We start from the raw sequence: 20,727 nt of genomic DNA, 5'->3' as shown, positions 1-20,727 counted from the left end.
GAGGAGCTCACCCTTCACCACCTCGCAGCCCAGCCCCCGTCCTGTGGGGCTCCACTGGCACCCAAGTGGCACTTGCCTGGGAAATCTCAGCTTAGTGGCCGGGTTGGCTGGTGAATCTCTCCCAATCAGAGAGGAATATGGCTCGTGACGTCAACAGTTGCTGGGCAGATTAGGCCAACACAGGTTGCAGAGAGAGGCGGGGTTTAGAGGAGTTAAACTCAGCGTTGCCCGTCAGGCAGCAATCACGCGAGGAGGTGCGGGCAGAAGGGCAGTGCTTGTGGGTGGCTGCAGGTTGGGGGACCGTTGAACCGGGAGAGGCCCCAGGAAGGACCACGTGGGCAGGTTCAGAGACTGCGCCCTCTCCGTGGTGCCCTTCCCCACGCGCTGCGAGTATCTTCTGTTGCCCCAAGACCTGACTTGCAGACTCAGAGCCCCCGCTACTCCTGTGCCTCCCACTTTCATAAGATGGTGCTCCTGTGGACATCCCTCCCCACCCGACGTGACCCCGCTCCGGCCTCTTGCGGACTTCGTTTTCCCCTCGAGGCTATGCCTTTACATGAGGCGACTCCCGCCCTCCGTAAATGTCCGCAGAGGATGCCCGAGCCGGCGGGGTCTCCCAGGAACCCCGTCGCCCAGGGGCTTTCGACGCCGCTCCGTCTCTTCCTCCCTCTCTCCCCACCGCCTCCCCCATCGCTCCCGCCGTCCTTGCAGCGGGGGCGGAGGAGCCTGTCCCGGCACACACCTGCCCCCCCCCCCCCCCCCCCGCCCCGCACCCCTGCCTTCTTCTCGGAAAGAGAAGGGGGATGTGGAAGACATTCTGGTTCCCTCCCCTTCGGGCTGCGGGCTTTCGCTTTCACTTCCTCTGCGCGAGCGGCAGCTCTCCGGGTGCTGGCCGTCATGGCGCTGCTGGAGGTGTGCGGAGCCCCCCGAGCGCGGCCCGACGCCTGGGCTCTCCCCCTCGCGGGAGGCCGGCCCGGCTCGGACCCGGGACACTACAGTTTCTCCTCGCGATCTCCGGAGCTCGCCCTCCCGCGGGGAATGCAGGTTAGGGCGCGGGGAGAACCCGGGAGGCAGGGCGGGGCGGGGCGCGGAGGAGCGGGGTCCTCCCGGAGCCGGCCCCAGGGGGGCAACGCGGAGGGGCCCCCCTGGAGCTGTGGGGGAGCCGCGTTGGGCCCGAGGCAGGGAGGAGGCCACGTGGGCACCGCCGCGGGTCTGAGGGTGAGGAAGTGCAGATTGGGAGGAGATTGGAGGGGAGGAGGGGGCCCTCGGAAGGCCAGGCCCCCTCCACACAGCAGGAAGCCCGCCTCAGCGCCACCCGAGGGCACAGGCCCTGCGGTGGCCTCGGAAAATCCACGCACGGGAGGTTAGCCCTCCCTGGTGTGTCTTGGATCAGAGTCACGTGGGCTAGATTTGGGGCCTCCCTGTAAAGTGGGGGTACCAGTGATAAACGTGTTTTGTCAGGGTTAAGTGACCTAATAATGAAAAACCACTTGTGGCTGTGGTCGCGTTCTCTTCTTGCTTTGCTGTTGTGCTGAGAGCTGGAGCAGGCTGGTCCGCCCGCCTCCTTCCCTTCCCGGCCATTTCCTGGTGGAGAGGGCTGTGGACCATTCCCTTCACTGTGGGTGGGGAATCTCTGTACCTTCTGGCTAGAAGGCCCTCAGCCCTCCCTGGGAGGGAGCCTCCTGCGGGAGCTTCACTGCCCCTTTCCCTGCCTTTCCTCCCGCCCAGCCCCCCGAGTTCCTCCAGGCCCTGCGCGGGGACCCGGAGAGCAGAGTTCAGATCGAGATGGCCCATGGCACCACCACCCTGGCCTTCAAGTTCCAGCACGGAGTGATCGTGGCCGTGGATTCTCGGGCCTCGGCTGGGAATTACATCGGTGAGTGGCCCGTCCCCCCAGACCAGCTCCCGGGCCCTGGGCCCTCCTCCCAGCAGGGCCCAACCTCTGCACCCCAATGGAGGCCGGTATTGACGTGGGACACACGGGGAGAGCTGCGGGGTCATTGCTCCTCTCAAACCCCACCTTCTTCCAGACACCTTAAGGGTGAACAAGGTGATTGAGATCAACCCTTACCTGCTTGGCACCATGTCCGGCTGTGCGGCGGACTGTCAGTACTGGGAGCGTCTGCTGGCCAAGGAGTGCAGGTAGGCGGCCTCAGTGTGGATCCCGGGCCCTGCAGATCACTGCTCCTCACCCTTCCCCCTGCCCTCTAAGCTCTCCCCTCACCGCCCGTCCTCACCAGACTGTACTACCTGCGGAATGGGGAGCGCATCTCAGTGTCAGCAGCCTCCAAACTGCTCTCCAACATGATGTGCCAGTACCGGGGCATGGGCCTGTCCATGGGCAGCATGATCTGCGGCTGGGACAAGAAGGTGGGTGCGCTCATCCCCCACATCCCCGCTGGTGACGAGAGATCGGTCCTCGTTGTACCTCCCCCTGCCTCCCCTACAAGGTACGTGGCACGTAGAGTCCTCGGTTACAGGGCTGTCGCTGCGTGTCCACGGCCATGTCTGGGTCCCGATGGGGACCATGGTTTCATAAGCCCGTCCCTTTTGATAGAAGAGTGATGTCACGTTTGTTCCTCCCCCTCCGAGGTGCTATGATTGTTACTTATGTGCCGCCCTGGCTCACACGCCCCTGTGGTAAATTCTTACTCTTTTGTCCACTCTCTATGGGTCACATTTGAAACTGCGTGTGACCAGCAACTCCCTCTCCGTCTCCAACCCGGACCCTTCTCGCATCCATTAGGGCCCTGGACTCTACTATGTGAATGAAAATGGGACCCGGCTCTCAGGAAGCATGTTCTCCACGGGCAGCGGGAACTCCTACGCCTACGGGGTCATGGACAGTGGCTACCGGCCGGATCTCAGCCCGGAAGAGGCCTATGACCTGGGCCGCAGGGCTATTGTTCACGCCACCCACCGAGACAGCTATTCTGGAGGCGTAGTCAATAGTAAGAGACCAGTGCTCCCAGCCCTGGGCCTGAAGGGGGTTGACATTGGGGGTAGGGGGGAGGGGGATGGGAGGAGGAGGGGAGGGGAGGGGAGAGGGGGTCTTCAGAGCCAGAAGAGGGGCACTGGAGTCCAGTAGCAAGGGCTGTGATGTGTGCTGTTGTCACGGCCTTCAGCATAACATCATTAACGGGACTTGCCAGAGCGGAGGGCGACCCCCTGTTCTTTCCCGTCCGCCCGCAGTGTACCACATGAAGGAAGACGGCTGGGTGAAAGTGGAAAGCACAGACGTCAGCGAGCTGATGCACCAGTACCGGGAGGCCAAGCAGTGACCGAGGCGGCTGGGCAGGCCCCTCTGGGAAAGCCCGCCACCTGGGGCCTGAGACAGCTCACCCTCCAGGAGAAAGAGGGCCTAGCCCCAGCCCAGGAGAGGGAGCCGGCGGCGGGGTGGGGCGGGCTGTCCTTTGTGTGTTCTCTGTGTCAAGGAGCAGCGCGCTCCCCACCCCCCCCAGCCATCTGGGTGTCCCACCAAGTACAATAAAGGAAACGGTTGTAAAGCCTCTGTGTTGTGGCTGAGTGGGCTTGGGGCTGTGAGGTGGGGGTGGGGACAGGAAAGAAAGAAAAGCTCAAACCCCACTTAAGAAATGGGGCCTCACCCAATGTTTCTCCTGGCTTTGCTGCCACATTCGCCTCTCCGGGACCCAGGACCCCGAGCATCATTATCTGTGGACACGGATTTGCAGTTTAATTCAGGGTTGGGCCCTAGAACAACTGTTTCTGAACTGACAGCGTGGGATGACAAAGTCCCACCTCGCAGGTGTGTGGTGATGGGAAACGGCACCACCGACCCAAACAGCACGTGGGAGATGCTGGGCTTGGATGTAGAGATGGACCTCAGGGGCTCAGTGCCATGGCGTGTTGTGCTCCATCGCAGGATGACAGGACCCGGATTGAAGGGGAAGAGATAAGGAGGACGCCCTCAAGTGGGGCTATAGGAAAGGTCAGGAGGTTAGAAAAATGAGACAGACGCTGCGATTTTCGGGTCACCCTGGAGCCGCAGGCAGGAATGTGGCCGGCCACCTCCCAGAGGAGAGCTGTTAAAGTAAGGTGACCAGATGTCCTGCTTTTGGTGGGACAGTCCCGATTTTTAACAATTTGTCCCACGTCCCGTGGCATTTTAAAAAAATCCCGATTTTTGGAAAGAATGCATTACAAGCTAGGGAACGGCGGGAGAACGGGAAGGGAATAGACGGTTTTCGGCGGCCATGTGGCTATTTAGCCAGGATAGGAGTTTTATATTATTTTTGTTAATTTTGTAATGTTAAACTTTAGTAATAACAAATAATTGTTGAGAACTGATTATCGAGAACTGCTTCTCAAAGTTCGCATTGTTGATCAGTTGTTAGAATTCGACCACCATTGTTTGGACTTAATGAACAATGGCATTTTTTGGGATTGGCAACGACGAAAACATTTTGTAACTGTCTCTCAGACGATACACATCGTACTGCGTGCTACTAAGCTAGTTAAACAAGTGAAAGGTGACCAGACGTCCCGCTTTTGGCAGGACAGTCCCGATTTTTAACAATTTGTCCCGTGTACCGCGGCGTTTTAAAAGAACCCTCTCCCTCCCCGGTCAATGGTGTCCCACTTTACCAATGTTAAAACCTGGTCACCTTATACAGTTAAAGGCACAACTTGAAAGTAGGGCGAAGTTGAGCACGAAGCTTTTTCATTAGGGAGAGATCCTTAAAATCCCGGATGGACAGGGGTGGAGAAATTGTAGTAACCCCAACTTTAAGTTCCTCCCTCCCCCAGTGCTTCCAATTTGAAGTGACTCACTGGTACCCAGGCCGACAAGGTTTCAAAAGGGTCACCTCCAGGACAGCTTGTGATTGGGAGGTAGTTTCAACCCGAAGAGTCATTTCTGGAATCAGCCAGTGCGCATGCCTCATAGATAGGCTCTGGGTCAGGCGGGACCTGCAGGGCCCTGGCCCCTGGGTTCTCAGTGCCAAAGGAAACCAAGAAACCAAGTCCACCCCTCACGTGGGAAAGCTGCTCCAACATACTTTGGAGGCATCTGCGCACGTGCTCTGCTCCAGGGCTGAGTGGCTGCTGCCTTCTGTGTGGGGGGCCCTGTGTGCTTCTCGCTCCGGACTTGGCTGTTTTTACCCCAAGACCCTCAAACTGGAGCTTGGGCGAGGGAAGAGGGCACTTCTCAAAACGGGGTTCAGAGCTTGAGGTAGCAAGACCTGGAGGCAAGACAATCCCTTGGTTCTCCAAGTACAAAGCATCCCAGGCCTTGAAAGAGCTTTTTTAAAATTTAGTGACAATTTTAAAAAATTGCAACGGTTTTCTGTTAGAGTAACAGTCGCTAAGGGCCAGAGACTCCCAGGCCAGCAGGTGCAGCCAGGAGGGGGCCCTGGCGCGGAGTCTGCGGTGTCGCGCGCCCCCCGGTGGCCGCGAGGCGCAGAGCAGGGCCGGGCCAGGAAGCGAAAGCGAAAGTGGCGGGGACATCCTGGGGGCTGGGGCTGGGGCTGGAGGTGGGGAGGGCGGACCGAAGGGAAGCCAGGCAGAGGTGCGGGAGCGGGTTTCCGAGCTCAGCCTTCAGCATCTCACCAGGAGACCTCCGGAGCTGCAGACCTGTGAGTCCGTGCGGGCGGCACTTGCAGGGCTACCAGGGACGCTGCCCAGCCTACCGGTCCCCTGCGCCCCTGCTTCCTGCCCCTCCTGGACCCGAGGGTGCAGGGGCGGGGCAGGGGTCGCGGGGTTTTTAAGGATGAAGGCCCCGGCCAGGCTCCCAGCTCCCTGGCAGGCTGCTGCCTTCTGTAGGGGGAGGGTGCACCGACGGGAGCGCGCACCCGGGAGCTTCTGGGGTCGGTAGGCGAAGTGGGGGTGGGGAGGGGAGGGCAGAGCGGGGACTCCAGCTCCCTAATTCTCGCCCTCCATCCCGCAGGCACACCATGCGGCTCCCCGACCTGAGGCCCTGGGCCTCCCTGCTGCTGGCGGACTGGGCTGTGCTCCGGCTGCTCCAGGGCACCCTGGACGCTCTGCTCCCCCGGGGGCTTCCGGGCCTGTGGCTGGAGGGGACCCTGCGGCTTGGGGGGCTGTGGTGTCTGCTGAAGCTGGGGGGGCTGCTGGGACCAGCCAGGACACTGCTGCCCGCGCTCTGCCTGGCGCCCCCTCTGTTCCTCTCCCTGAGGGCGCTGAGCCCAGGGGCCTTGAGTGCGCCCCCAGCCAGCGTGGCTGCAGCCCCGTGGAGCTGGCTGCTGGCGGGGTACGGGGCTGCGGCGCTCAGCTGGGCGGCGTGGGCCGTGCTCAGCCCCCCCGGAGCCCCCGAGGGGGAGCAGGGCCAGGAGAAGAGCCACGCCCTGATGTGGCGGCTGCTGAGGCTCTCCAGGCCGGACCTGCCCTTGCTCGCTGCCGCCTTCTTCTTCCTCGTGGTCGCCGTGTTGGGTGAGTCGGGGGAGGCACCGGGGACGCGGCGGGAAAGGCCCTGGCACCTGCCCGTCCTGACTCACCCTCCTGGTTCCAGGGGAGATGCTAATCCCGTATTACTCTGGCCGTGTGATCGACATCCTGGGAGGCGATTTTGACCCCGAAGCCTTCGCCAGCGCCATCTTTTTCATGTGTCTTTTCTCCCTGGGGAGGTAGGTGATGGGCGATGGGTCCATGTGCGAAGCCCCAACGGGGCCCCTCACAGTCCCAAAGGCACTTACTTGAACGGAAGCATCGCGCGCTTACTTACCCGCCTTTCTATTTCATGCATCACTCACTCCTCCACTCGCCATTCTTGCCCAGCATCTTCAAAGTTTACATCACATGATCGCAGCACAAAGAGCGAATGTGGTGCAAAATGCAGTGGCTCAGTGGCCCCTCAACATTTCCATCTCCATGAAATGCTTCTTCTCCTTAGTCTGCTCCCTCCCACCTCAAGTTTGTTTCCAAAGTTACCCTCTTGTGAGGGCGGCGTGTTTCTCCCTGACCCTTCCCCTCTCCCCTCTGAAGATCTTACCCTGACCCTGTCACTCTTCTGTCCGGCACCTTAACTGTTCCCCCCTTCATTGCATTTCCCTCTCTTCTTAGACACACCCAGGAATCTGCTGTCCACCACCTACTGCCTACCTAGGGCTGGGCGAGGAGGAGGTGGGCGAGGCACCGAGGGCACACACGTGAAGGAGTTGCTCACTCTTCTCACCCTCCTACCTGGCAGCCCCAGAAACCACTTCATTATGTCTTCATTCCATTTTTACTGAAACCTGTTTCTCAAAAATGTTTTTTTTTTTTTTTTAAATCAAACTTAAAAAAAATCGGTCATCCATTCTCTTTGCTTCTGAAGCACGTGGCACTGGAACAATCATTGTTGATCTTTCTCGAGTTAGCTTGTATGAACTCCCTTTCCCCTTCCCAGGCCACTCTGGAGACTGCCCTCCTCCGGACCTCACATAGGGACTTTCCTCCTCACTCAGGCCTTCGATCTTTAAGAACATTCTTCCCGCTGAGCTGACTCAGTCCCTCTCTGTAGGTGACTCCAAGATCCACATCTCCGGGCCCAGCTCCCGCCTTGTAATCCAGTTGCTCCCTCGACATTTGGCTTGGAGAGCCCACTCTCATCTCCCCTCCACGTACCCGGGGCTCCAGATACTGCACCCTCCCTCCCGGTCTTGTTCTCCTTCCTGGAAGCCTCAGCCCCTGGGCTCCAGCATCAGCGTCAGGGATGCTTCCCTCATGCTCAGAACTAGCCATGTCGTTTTCTGCTTTCACAGTGCTTCTCCTGTGGCTCTTCTCTCTGTTCTCACTGCGATCAGAGTCCAAACCCTCATCATTTTGTGATTGACTATATCCCAACAGCCGCCCAAACCTGAGACCAGATTTGTATGAGAAACCCATATTTGTAAATTACCCACTTGCATGCATTCACATTTCCCCTTCGCATTTCATTGTAAACCAGAGGCCCGGTGCATTAAATTCGTGCACAGGTAGGGTCCCTAGGCCTGGCCAGTGATCAGGGCTGATCGGGGCCTTCTGGCCAGGGCCTTCCTTCATTCTGCACCGCCCCCTGGTGGTCAGCACACATCATAGTGAGCAGTTGAACTCCCTGTGGGTGGAACTCTCAAGGGGACAAATTGCATATTAGCCTTTTATTATTTAGGATATCTGGTTGGTCTAAGAGGAGTTGTCCAACTTCAGGGCCCCTAGAGTGGGGAACAACAAGATAGGGCTCAGGGGCTTGGGAGGGCGGTTCCCTCAGAGAAGTAAGTACCCAGGGTGAGGAGGAAGGACTTTGGGGTGGGGAGAAAGGAGACTGAGACCCAGGGGAAGCCTGGAGGGATAGCTGGGGGAGGCCAGGCAGTCACAGCTGATCTCTATTTACAATATCTTCTCACTTCTGTTGTATTCTTCCCTTGCGTCTGCCATAAATACTGGTGAATTTGTACGAGTTAGGATTTTGTTCTCGAGTATTGCTCACCGTGCCTTTTTTTTTTTTTTTTCCTTCCCTCTGCTTATTTCTGCCCCTCTTGCCACTGTCCTTGTCTGGTTCATTTCTCTTCTGCCTGTCCTGGTATACCTCCTCCAACTTTGCATTTCTTTTCATTCTGTGCTTTCTCCTTTGTTTCCCTCACTCATTCCCTCCCTCCTTCTCGGTCCCCTTCCTCATCCCATCCCTCCTGACTCCACAGCTCGCTGTCCGCAGGCTGCCGAGGAGGCTGCTTCCTCTTCACCATGTCCAGGATCAACTTGCGGATCCGGGAGCAGCTCTTCTCCTCCCTTCTGCACCAGGACCTGAGTTTCTTCCAGGAGACTAAGACAGGTGCGGCCGGGAGTCCAGGAGACTAAGACAGCTGGGGCCTGGAGGGCTTCCCCTCCCCTGCACACAGCCTGTCCCCTGGCCTGCACGTGGAGGAGGTGCTCAGAGGAGGGGCTGTGTCAGGGGCAGTTGCTGGGTCTTCATTGCACAGGGCTCCCTCACCTGCTCTGTCCTCCCAGGGGAGCTGAACTCGCGGCTGAACTCGGATACCAAACTAATGAGTTCCTGGCTTCCTCTTAATGCCAACGTGCTCCTGCGGAGCCTGGTGAAAGTGGTGGGACTGTACAGCTTCATGCTCAACCTGTCGCCTCGACTCACCCTCCTGTCTCTGTTCGAGATGCCTCTCACAATGGCGGCTGAAAAGGTGTACAATGGCCGCCATCAGGTATGCATGGCGGTTAGGGAAGAACCAGTCCTAGAGATCTCTCCTCAGCCCTCAAGGCTGCAGTTCTGACAGCTTCAGAAGGTCCGTGACCCCTGGGACTGCGGGGCCGCGCGTGCGTGCATGTGCGTGTGCATGTGCGTGTGTGTGTGTGTGTGTGTGTGTTTGTGTGTGTGTGGGGGGGGGTGGGAGGAGAGAGAAGGATGGAGGGAAGGCACATGTTTCTGAGGAGAGGGTCATTTCCATCAGATTCTCAGCGGAGTGTGCACATACCTTCCCCACAAAAGATTAAAACTGCCACCTTAGAGGGTTAAGGCAGAGCTTTCCCCTTATAATCAGCAGGAGTGTAGAGCAGGTAGAATGTGTGGTCATGTTAGCCCCATCTCCTCTCTTTTACAAAAATTGTGGTAAATGTGCGTAACATAAAAAATTACCATTTTGCACCATTTTAAAATGCCATTTCAGTGGCATTAGACACATCCACACTGTTGTACCACCGTTACCAGAAAGGGGACCTGGCCCCGAGCGGGTCTGCTCAGGACTGGCCAGCAGTGTGTGGGTTCTTGACTTCGTGCAGGGAAAATTCTACAACGTGAGTCCAGGCCACTATGAGGGGACGTTTATTACAGCTGTGGGCGTAAACCATGAAGGGCCTAGCCTAGAAGAAGCTACAGGAGAGTCCAGGCTGGGCAGCCCTAGCTCTCGGGGAGTCAGAGAAAAGGGGGGGCTTGGGGGCAGGTTCAGGGGTTAGCCTGGGACGAGCTGCTGCTGCCCATTGCTCCCCTGGTTGCAAGTCTTGTGGGGTCCTTTAGGGTGTAGGAGATGCACGCCTGTGGGGGGAAGAAGTGGGGGAAGAAGAGGGGAAAGGGTATGGCGGGGCTGCTCCCCAGAGGGAGAGCCCACACTGGGTCCTTTGTCTTGAGGCTTTATCTTCTCACAGGAAGTAATCTTAGGGGAGGTCTCGGGGTTTGGGGGTGGGGTGGGTTGTTCAGCAGAATACTCATCAGTTTTCTAGGTGGGCTCCCTCAGGGCCATGGTCTCCACCAATTGGTCAGTGTCAGGGCAGGGAGTCATCAGTCATTGCAGCTGGTCCTGGCTTTGCCCACCTGGTTTTGCTGCCTTTGTGAGCCTGGAGCTGAAATACAGCTGAGGCCTAGATGCTGTCCCTAGGGAGGTGACCTTCTGCATCTGCTATAAATTTCTCTGCAGCGTGTCCAGCTCCCTGCCTCAGTTTCCCAATTCCACTTGACCTGGCTTACTGGCCTGTCTCACAACCATCACCGCTGTGCTCTGCAGAGCTCTTTTCAAACGGAAACTCCAACCCATTAAACAATAAATCCTCTCCCCACCCTCCCCCTGGCCCCTGGCAACCACCATTGTACTTTCTGTCTATGGGTTAGATTACTTAGGTATCCTATAAATGGGTTCATACAGTGTTTGTCTTTTCATGACTGGCTTACTTAATTTAGCATAATGTCCTCAGGGTTCATCCATGTGGTAGCATGTGTCAGAATTTTTCTCCTTTTTTTTAAAAAAAATATTTTTATTGATTTCAGAGAGGAAGGAAGAGGGAGAGAGAGATAGAAACATCAGTGATGTGAGAGAATCATGGATCTGGCTGCCTGCTGCACACCCCACACTGGGGATTGAGCCTGCAACCCGGGCGTGTGCCCTGACCAGGAATCGAACAGTGACCTCCTGGTTCATAGGATGTTGCTCAACCACTGAGCTACGCCGGCCAGGTGGATCTTTCTCCTTTTTAAGGCTGAGTAATATTCCATCGATGCAGGCAGCCTTCTGTCTATCCAGTCATCTGTTGATGGACATTGGGGTTGCTTCCACCCGTTGGCTATTGTGAATAGTGTTGCTATGAACATAAATGTACAAATGTCTGTCTGCATCTTGCTTTCAGTTCCTTTGGGCATACACTCAGAGGTAGAATGCTGGATTGACTGTAACTTTATGTTTAATGTTTTGAAGAGCCACCATGCTGTTTTCCCAGCGACTGCACTATTGTACGTTCCCACCAGCAATGCACAGGGTTTCAATTTCTCCACATCCTGGCCAACACTTGTTATCCTCTATGTTTTTTAAAATTACATTCCTTGCACTTATTTATCTTATGACTGGAATTTTCACCACTTTCATCCAATTTTCCTGCCCTCTACACCTGCCTTTGGTAACCACAAATCTGATCTCTTTTTCTTTGAATTTGGTGGGTTTTTTTTAGATTCCATTTATAAATGAGCTCATACAGTTTTTGTCTTTGCCCTCTCTGACATCTCACCTAGCATAATGTTATCAAGGCCCATGTTGTGACAAAAGGTAGATTTCCTTTTTTTAATGGTGGAACAACATGCATTTATATATTTACTTAAAAAGTAATAACTGTCTTAATGACTGTGAGGTGATATCTCACTGTGGTTTTGATTTGCATTTTCCTAATGATTGGTGTTGTTGAGCATCTTTTCATGTGCTTATTGGCCATTTTTACATCTTTTTTTTTGCGGGAGAAATGTCTATTCAAGTCCTTTGTTCATTTTAAAAGTGGGTTGTTTTTAAATTGTTGAGTTGTAGGAGTTCTATATGTCCTGTTTTCTATCCTTTCATCAGCGATAAGCAAATGCTCTCTCCAGTTCTGTGCATTTCTTTTCCATTCTATTGACAGAGTCGTTTGCTGCAGAAAAGTTTTTTATCTTGATGAAGTCCAATTTGTCTATTTTTCATTTTGTTATCTGTGCTCCTGGTGTCATATCTAAGAAACCATTGCCAAATCCTGTGTCCTGAGCTTTCCCTGTGTTTTCATCTAAAAGTTTTATAATTTTAGCTCTTAGGTGTAGGTCTTTGGTTCATTAAAAAAATAAATTTTTTTTAAATTGATTTCAGAGGGGAAGGGAGAGAGAGAGAGAGAGAGAGAGAGAGAGAGAGAGAGAGAGAGAGAGAAACATCAATGATGAGAGAGAATCATTGATCGGCAGCCTCCCTACTGAGGATGGAGCCTGCAACCCAGGCATGTGCCCTGACCTGTAATTGAACATGACCTCCTGGTTCATAGATCAGCACTCAGCCGCTCAGCCACACCAGTGGTCCGTCCGTCTCTGGTCCATGTTAAGTTACATCTCCACCTTTTGTTAAGTAGCTGTGGCTCCTTGGGAAACAACCCCACCTCTCTTGTTCAGACGTGTGTGTGTGTGTGTGTGTGTGTGTGTGTGTGTGTGTACGAGCTCAAATGAAGGGAAATAGTGTGTGTCCCCCACACTCACCAGCACGACAGTGCGTGCTCCCTTGTTCCCTCCCTCCTCACGCATCTCCTCCGGGAAATGTAAGGGAGAGGGAAGAAGACAGCTGTGCTCCTAGGACAGGCAGACTGGGACTTCGGGGCTGGGATGCTGCCTTCTGCGTGTGAACCCCCGCATCTCCTCCCGCGTTTCCAGGCGGTGCTTCGGGAGATCCAGGACGCGGTGGCGCAGGCGGGGCAGGTGGTGCGGGAGGCAGTTGGAGGGCTGAAGACCGTGCGCAGTTTTGGGGCCGAGGAGCATGAGGCCTGTCGCTATGAGGAGGCCCTGGAACGGTGCCGGAAGCTGTGGTGGCAGCGAGACCTGGAGAGGGCCCTCTATCTGCTCTTCCGGAGGGTGAGCGGGGTGCCTGGGGGCGGGGCTGGGAACCTCCAGGGGTCCGTGCGGCTCCCTGTGGGAGGGAAGGGCAGGGCGGAGCTGGGACCAGAGTCTCTCTCAGCCCCGCCTTTCTTCTCCCTCGCAGATGCTGCACTTGGCCATGCAGGTGCTGATGCTGAGCTGCGGGCTGCGGCAGATCCTGGCCGGCGACCTCACGCGGGGCGGGCTGCTCTCCTTTCTGCTCTTCCAGGAGGACGTGGGCCACCACGTGCAGGTGCGTCAGCAGCCGCGCATGCTCTCTCCGTCCCTCTGTTTTCTCTCTGGCCTCTGGGCCTTGGGATTTATTGGTTCTCCTTAAAAATACAAGACAAAACAAAATCCCAGCTCGTTGTGTTATGAAGAATTTAACACATACCCTCCCCAAGGACAGACTTTAATGACCCGCATGTACCCATCACCCGCTTCAACAAGGATCAGTTCATGCCCACCTTGTTTCATCTGCACTCTCCGCTCCTCCCCCACCCATAGTACTTTGAAGAAAATCCAAGATATAATTTCACATGTAAATATTTCAGTTGTATTTCTAAAATGTAAACATTTAAAATATAGCCCGACTGACATGGCTCAGTGGTTGAGCATGGACCTATGAACCAGGAGGTCACGGTTCAATTCCCAGTCAGGCACATGCCCAGGTTGCAGGGTTGATCCCCAGTGTGGGGCGTGCAGGAGGCAGCTGACCAATGATTCTCTCTCATCATTGATGTTTCTCTCTCTCTCTCTCCCTTCCTCTGAAATCAATTAAAAAAAAAAGTATGTTAAGAAATATATATATATAACCACAAAGTCATTATCGGACCTAAAAAATTAACAATGATTCCTAAAATTCACCAAATACAGTCAGTGTTCAGTCTGCCCCTGCCTCATACATGTAGTGTGTATATGTGTGTAGGCATACATTCTCTCTCTCTCTCTCTCTCTCTCTCTCTCTCTCTCTCTGGTGGAGCTGTGGTGCATCAGCCACGGGATTACTGGGGCTGCAAAGCAGTGACTGCGATCCCGTCACGTACCCGCTGGGCGGACTTCCCCTCGGCTGCTTGGTGCCCAGCCGGGCGGTGTGGCTAGACAAGGCAGAAGGAGCGTTTAGCTCTTTCCCTGGACTTACCGGGTTTCAAAAATAGCTCGTCACTTCATCTTGGGCTGGATTTCCTAGACATTGGTTGAACATTCTGTGTGTGGAGGACTGTGGAGGCGGCACGGTGGGCACAGGGCCCCTGTGAGGACGTCCCCGTCTCCTGGGCAGGTCTCTGCACCAGCACACCCAGCAGCGGGACCAGGGGGCATTGGTGCGGCTTTTAGGTCCTCCGAAGCCACCTTTAAAGGTGGACTTTTTCTGGAAGAGGGGAGTGTGGCTGGGGGGAGGGCGGGGCGGGGGTCGTGGCAGAGCGGCATGCAGAGCGGAGGCTGGTTTCTGGGGGGCTGACCCTGCCCTCCTGTCTCCCAGACCCTGGTGTACATGTGCGGGGACATGCTGAGCAACGTGGGCGCCGCCGAGAAGGTGTTCCGCTACCTGGACCGGCAGCCGAACCTGCCTCCGCCGGGGACCCTGGAGCCGCCCGCGCTGCGCGGCCTGGTGGAATTCCGGGATGTGTGCTTCGCGTACCCCCACCGCCCCGACCAGCCGGTGCTCAAGGTGCCCGGGCGGGCGGGGGGCACGGCCCCTGCCCCGCTGCCTGGGCGGCCAGGCCCAGAGCCGGACCCGCTGCTGCTGAGGGCGGCCGGGCCTGTGAGGGAGACAAGGGCCCATGGTCTCTCCTGCTTCCCCAGGGGCTGACGTTCACGCTGCGCCCCGGCCAGATGACGGCGCTGGTGGGGCCCAACGGCTCGGGGAAGAGCACCGTGGCGGCCCTGCTGCAGAACCTGTACCAGCCCACGGCGGGGGCGCTGCTGCTGGACGGGGCGCCCCTGGCCCAGTACGAGCACCGCTACCTGCACAGGCAGGTGTGTGGGGGCAGGGCGGAGGCGGAGGCGGGGGGGGTGGGGGGGGGCGGTGCAGAGGGCACGGGTCCCGGGAGACGCCCGGGGAGGAGGGGAGGACCCCGCGAGGTGCCACGCCGTCCCGCTGCCCGCACAGGTGGCCGTGGTCGGGCAGGAGCCCGTGCTGTTCTCGGGCTCCGTGCGGGACAACATCGCGTACGGGCTGCCGCGCTGCAGCGACGAGGAGGTGATGGCGGCGGCCCGCGCGGCCCAGGCGGACGAATTCATCCGGGACATGGCGCAGGGGCTGCACACAGGTACCTCCGTCTGCACCGGCGGAGCGGATTCCCGGGTGAGGCGGTGCCCCTGTAACCCCGCGGTCTCTGCTCCCTGGCCCTCCCCGGGCCCCCACTGCCCCGCCCAGCACCAGGCGCTCCCGGGCGGCCCAGCGGTGCCCCCCACTCCGCCCTTCCCCGGGCTCCTCGCGGTGCCGGTCCCTGCTTGTGGGAGGGGTCGTGGTCACCTGTGTGTGAAGACGGTGTTTCTTGGCCCCTCAGACGTGGGGGAGAAGGGGAACCTGCTGGCCGTGGGGCAGAAGCAGCGTCTGGCCATTGCCCGGGCCCTCGTGCGGGACCCTCGCGTGCTCATCCTGGACGAAGCCACCAGCGCCCTGGACGTGCAGTGCGAACAGGCGGTGAGTGCGGGGCGGGCCGGCGGGGCAGGGCCCCCAGTGGACGGAGCACCTGTGAATTCTTGGGGGTGGGGGTGGGGGATGGAGCGTGGGGTGCTGTGGGGCTGCTGCCTTTCCCGCGCCACGGCCTGTGGCTGGGGGGGCAGTGCAGCCCTTTGTGGCCCCTTTTCTGCCCCCGGGTTTTCCTGCCGCCTGGACCCTAAACCGCAGGGGCAGCCAGGGGTGCGGCGCCCTCCTGAGGCTGTGACCCCCGCAGCTGCAGGACTGGCGCTGCCGCGGGGACCGCACGGTGCTGGTGATCGCGCACAGGCTGCAGACGGTGCGGAGCGCCGACCAGGTCCTGGTGCTGCGGCAGGGGCAGCTGCTGGAGGCCGAGCAGCTCCGGGCGGGCCGGGACCTCTACTCCCGCCTGGCGCAGCAGCTGGAGGGCTTGGGGGGCTTGGAGGGCTTGGAGGGCTTGGGGGGCTTGGAGGGCTTGGAGGGCTTGGAGGGCTTGGAGGGCTTGGAGGGCTTGGGGGGCTTGGAGGGCTTGGAGGGCTTGGAGGACTGAGGCCCTGCACTGGCCCCCCACGGCCTTCGGAGGAGCAGCGCGCTCTGAGCCTCCCCGGCTGCACCTCCCGGCAGCCCCGTCGCTCTGGTAGCTCCGTGATGCAGATTTGGACCACGCGTGCCTTTGTCTGCGGAGGGGGCTGCTGTCTGCCCAGCCACCTTATCTCCTTGAAGAGCAGCGCAGTGCCTGGTGCCGAGCCGGGTACTGTGCAGAATAAATGTATTTTGAAACACTTTTCTTATGATCTAAGCAGCACACACTCACACAGAGAAGTAGGGCTGACCTGTACACGTCCCAGAGGTGGCCATAGCTACCTTTCCGCCGGCTCTCCTGCGAGTCCTTACCTGTCTGAGAGCTGTGTTAGCCAAACGGACATACATATTCCCCAGGTCTCTCCCCATTCCCACCAGCGTCCGGCAGTTTGGGAGCCAGGGTCCGGAGGGGCAGAGCTCACTGCCATAATTAACAATGTTAATAAAAAATGGATAATAACTGCTGTTTGTATGTTTAATGTGAACAGGAACTGTGCCCAGTGTTTTTCATGTGTTATCATTTTGAGTCCTTATTCTCAATCCTATGAGGTGGGTATCATCCCCATTTTATAGATGAGGAAACTGAGTCTCAAAGAGATTAAATAACTTCCCCAAGTGTACACGGTGGAGTTGGGAGTTTGAATCCAGGCCTGACTCAGAGCCCACACTAGGCCATGCATCATAATAAGCTCTTATCCACTGCCTGGCACAGGGCTCGATTCCTTGTAGACAAAACTACATGTCTGTTGGGTAAGTGAATACATCTCTTTCTTCCACTGTCCTCATTCTCGGTCCTCCCTACAGGGACCAACCAATGAAACGCAGAGCTGTACACGTCTGGTTACTGGGAGGGGCTGCCTGTGAAGGCTCCTATTCTAGGAAGCAGAAGCTTTCCCATTCCCAGAAACAGCAGGTACTTTCCAGCTGGCAGTGAGCGGGCCAGGGCTGCTGCTGCGGGTTCTGTTCTGCCTGGAAACTGGGCAGCGGGATGGAAGAACCCTGGCTGCCCGCCCGCAGCGCCACAGCTCGGGCTCGAACGTCATGAGGGTGAAACATGGCTTTGGAGGGACGCAGGCCAGCCTGATTCCTTCCCCCGCCCGCCAAATGTCCTTCCTGCATTTATAGAGTGGCAATCATAATTCCTGGGCCTCCCAACCTGTGGAAACCAGCCCTCATGAAGATCTGTTAAAATTCTGTGGTATCCTCAGTACAACTGCACCCACAGACTCATGACACTTTAAGCCCAGAAAGGAAAGTGGCCTGAAACCAGAGCTCAGCAGCGACAGAGCCGGAGGAAAATTCGGGCGCTGATGGCAGTGCAGGAAGCTGCAGCAGACTGTAGGGCCTTAAGATGTCCCCAATTGTCTCAGGACAAACTCCCAGGTACACCTATGTCAGGGACACAGAGAATGTTCCCGACAGTCAAGGCAGTCGGTCTTGACAGACAACCCTACAGGTGTGGCCTGTTTAGCAACCACAGGGAGTTCTGCTTGTCCCAGAGCTCCAGTTCTCTTCATTCCCCCGCCTGCCCCCAACACCACGTGATTTCCCTTCTTGTCACGGACCTTCAGTATCTTTCCCACTCAGCCATGTTTCACTTGTTACAAAGGAAGATATGAAAGGAAAGGGGGAACCTTAGGAGCCCAGAACAGCCTCTACCTCCTCCGCCCTGGTCAGCATTGAACTTCAAGCCCCTTGTGCCCCAGCCGAGTGGTGAATGCAGAGGTGAAGCGTGGAGTTGTGGGATGTGAGGGAAAGGACTAGGGAATAAGGAAAACAAACATCTCCCCTGTTTGGGGTGTTCAGCAAGAGAAAGGAGCACCCCTTTATTTGAGCCTGATGCCATCTAGTGGTTCTGGGAAAGCCTGAGTTTTCAACAGAGTTTTATGGACTCATGAAGTATAAATAATTCAATAACAATAATAATAATTTATCGAGTCCTTCCTGTATGCTACTGCTGTGCTGTGCCTGATATATATTCTTATTTTACCTTCAAGGTAATTCTAAATGGCAGGTATTGCAACCCCCAAATCCAGGAGACTTGGACACATGTACTGACTTCCTGGGCCACAGAGCTAGGAAGAGGTGGACTCTGCCAGCTTTACAACAAACTCAAAATGAGTTGTTGCTTATACTTCCTGCATCCACTTACCCTCCCACTGTTCTTTTAAAAAAAGATACAATGTATTGAATAGGCAATTTGTTGATGCGGTTTAACATCAAAAGGCACAAAACGGTGCACAGAGGAAAGCCTCACTCCCATTCCTCCCCATGGTTTGCCAATATGCTGGTCGCCACTCCTGCTTGGAGCTCTATGCTTCTCCTTACAGAGAAATTTAATGTTCACTTAAGCATACATGTGTCTTGCTCCCTAGTTTTACCAATAACAACTCCCTAAATTCCTTGTTCTTTTAAAGATTACAAACACAAGGTGGGGCGAAAGTAGGTTTACAGTTGTGAGTACACAAAACACAAAGTATTCTTGTATTATTACTTATTAATTAGAGACACGGTGCACGAATCCCTTGGAGTCCCTTGGACTGGCCTGAGCCCTCTTGCAATCTGGGACCCCTCAGGAGATGTCAGACTGCTGGTTTTGACCCAATCCCTGCAGGCCAGGCTGAGGGACACCACCAGTGCACAAATCTGTGCACCGGGCCTCTACTATGCATATAAGATCTTTGGTTAATCTCTTCCCACTCTCCCCTTTCTCCACTTCCCTCTGAGATTCATCAGTCTGTTCCATGTTTCCATGCATGTGCATTGAGTGTCTGTCCCTGGTGGTCAGTGCATGTCAGGGCAACCAGATGAATGGTCACTTAGGCTTACATATATACTAGAGGCCCGTTGCACAAAGATTCGTGCAAGAATAGGCCTTCCTTCCCCTGGCTTCTTTCCCGGCTGCCTCAGAGCCTTTACAAGTCTTTGCTCCTGGCAGGAGCACTGCTCCTGTAGCTCTCTCTATTCCCCCCCCTCCCCCGCCTGCCGCCCTCTCCCTCATAGCAGGCTTCCTGCCTCATCTGGCTGCTCCGTGCCTGCATATGCAAATTAACCCACCATCTTTGTTGGGTTAATTTGCATACTCAGTCCTGATTGTCTAATGGGCATCGCGAAGGTATGGTCAATTTGCACATTTCTCTTTTATTAGTGTAGATAGATTACTAGTGACCCAGTGCACGGATTCATGCACATTGAAAGGAAATTAATTAGAAGGTGGCTGGTGGGGTGGGACTGGGTGAGACAGGCTGGACATGCCCTGAAGCCAACCTCGTGCAGTCCCTCCCCAGTGTCTGTGGAGTGAGTGGGGTCCCTTCAGCAGGTGAGGTCCCTCAGCCTGGCATCATAGAGACCTATCAGACAGGTGGAGGGACACTTAGCATATTAGCTATATATATACTGGGTGGCCAGATTATTATGACCACCCCATCAGTACTTCGTTGGGCCACATTTTGCTTTCAATACTGTGGAGATTCTTCTTGGCATTGACTCCACGAGCTGTTGAAAGATGATGGGAGGAATCTGACACCATGCCTGATGAATAGCACTGTCCAGTTCTGTGAGATTTGATGGTTGTGGAACCAGCTGCCTGATGGCTCTTTTAACTTCGTCCCACAAATGCTCAATTGGATTGAGATCTGGTGATTGTGGGGCCCACCTAAAGAACAGTGGAATACCTTAATTCAAATTTTAAAATTTTTTCCTTAAGACAAATCTAATCATGAAAAACAGTAAAGATGTTGCAAGTAGAGAAAAAGAGAAATGGCAATGACAAAATTAATATAGGAAAAAATATGAAAAGACCACTTTGTTCAATTTTATGGATTTAATGAATAATTATCTTGAAACATATAACATACCCAAAGCAATCTATATGAAATAATTTCCATAGAAGAAATAGAGAACATTGTAAAAGAGTTATCCCCAGATATTTAGGGGAATGTAATAAAGTCTTTAAAGAGGAAAAAAAAGATAATTCCAATTATAATTAAATGGCTCAACAGCATAAAAAGCATTATTTTCATGAAGTAAGTATAATATCGATGCTAAACTGTGATAATGCACAAAAAGGTTACAGATGAATTTACTTATTAATATTGATGCAAAAGTGCTAAAAATATTGCCAACACAATCTAATACAGATTTAAAAAAAAACCCATCAAGACCAGTTGTGTTTGTTCTAGAAAACCTTTCTGAAGTTCAAAATATAATTTCAGTGGCTCTCTTCTAGGAACAACGAGTTCAAATGAACAAATTAGCACAACAAAGGACCACAAACATTCACTTTCCAGGATGCGGTGATAGACAAAGCCATCCTAGAATGGTGTCACTCAATCAGAAGGGTGGATCCACATCACATCAAAGGAGTGATTGCTGATTGGAGCTTAGAACCTTTAGTTCCTCAGCTACCAACTGGACTCTCTGGGTGAAATCATGAGTTTGCTCCAGACACCTCAAATTCCACTGATTTTTGTTGCTTCTTATATTCTTTCCTTCTTATCTTCCCCTCATGTGACAGCTCCCTCTGGCTAGGGGCTTCAATCACCACCGAGGGAGAGTTACATGTTTTGAGCTGGCAACGTTCTTAGCCTCATACAACCCCTTCACAGGTGTTCTCTAAAAATATGTTTTAACTCGCTGTCTAGTAGCTCAGAATACTTTTCTAACTTCTCCAAGTCAGCTTATGTTTCTGGTGATAGGAGGGTGTAGAAAGAGGAACATGAATTTA

At 55.1% G+C, this 20,727-nt stretch overlaps 2 protein-coding genes across 2 annotated transcripts; both read left to right on the top strand.

Annotated features, from left to right (window-relative positions):
- The first annotated feature begins 801 nt into the window (after window positions 1-801).
- PSMB8 (proteasome 20S subunit beta 8) lies at window positions 802-3,437 on the top strand. The gene is made up of 6 exons (XM_054721944.1): window positions 802-1,044; window positions 1,729-1,876; window positions 2,031-2,142; window positions 2,241-2,370; window positions 2,747-2,951; window positions 3,193-3,437. Exons 1-6 carry the CDS (start codon window positions 898-900, stop codon window positions 3,279-3,281), a joined length of 831 nt encoding a protein of 276 aa, XP_054577919.1. The 5' UTR covers window positions 802-897; the 3' UTR covers window positions 3,282-3,437.
- Window positions 3,438-5,479: 2,042 nt separating this feature from the next.
- Window positions 5,480-16,486, top strand: TAP2 (transporter 2, ATP binding cassette subfamily B member). Its single transcript, XM_054722308.1, has 12 exons — window positions 5,480-5,594; window positions 5,906-6,405; window positions 6,485-6,599; window positions 8,631-8,761; window positions 8,938-9,143; window positions 12,575-12,772; window positions 12,900-13,028; window positions 14,256-14,444; window positions 14,579-14,752; window positions 14,886-15,045; window positions 15,286-15,422; window positions 15,676-16,486. The coding sequence occupies exons 2-12, from the start codon at window positions 5,913-5,915 to the stop codon at window positions 15,967-15,969; spliced, it is 2,226 nt and encodes a 741-aa protein (XP_054578283.1). The 5' UTR covers window positions 5,480-5,594; window positions 5,906-5,912; the 3' UTR covers window positions 15,970-16,486.
- The last annotated feature ends 4,241 nt before the right edge of the window (window positions 16,487-20,727 follow it).

The sequence above is a fragment of the Eptesicus fuscus genome, chromosome 10, assembly GCF_027574615.1.
Source record: "Eptesicus fuscus isolate TK198812 chromosome 10, DD_ASM_mEF_20220401, whole genome shotgun sequence".
Lineage (NCBI taxonomy): Eukaryota > Metazoa > Chordata > Mammalia > Chiroptera > Vespertilionidae > Eptesicus > Eptesicus fuscus.
The sequence above is the reverse complement of the archived record's forward strand: the minus strand, read 5'-3'. Positions and strand labels throughout refer to the sequence as shown.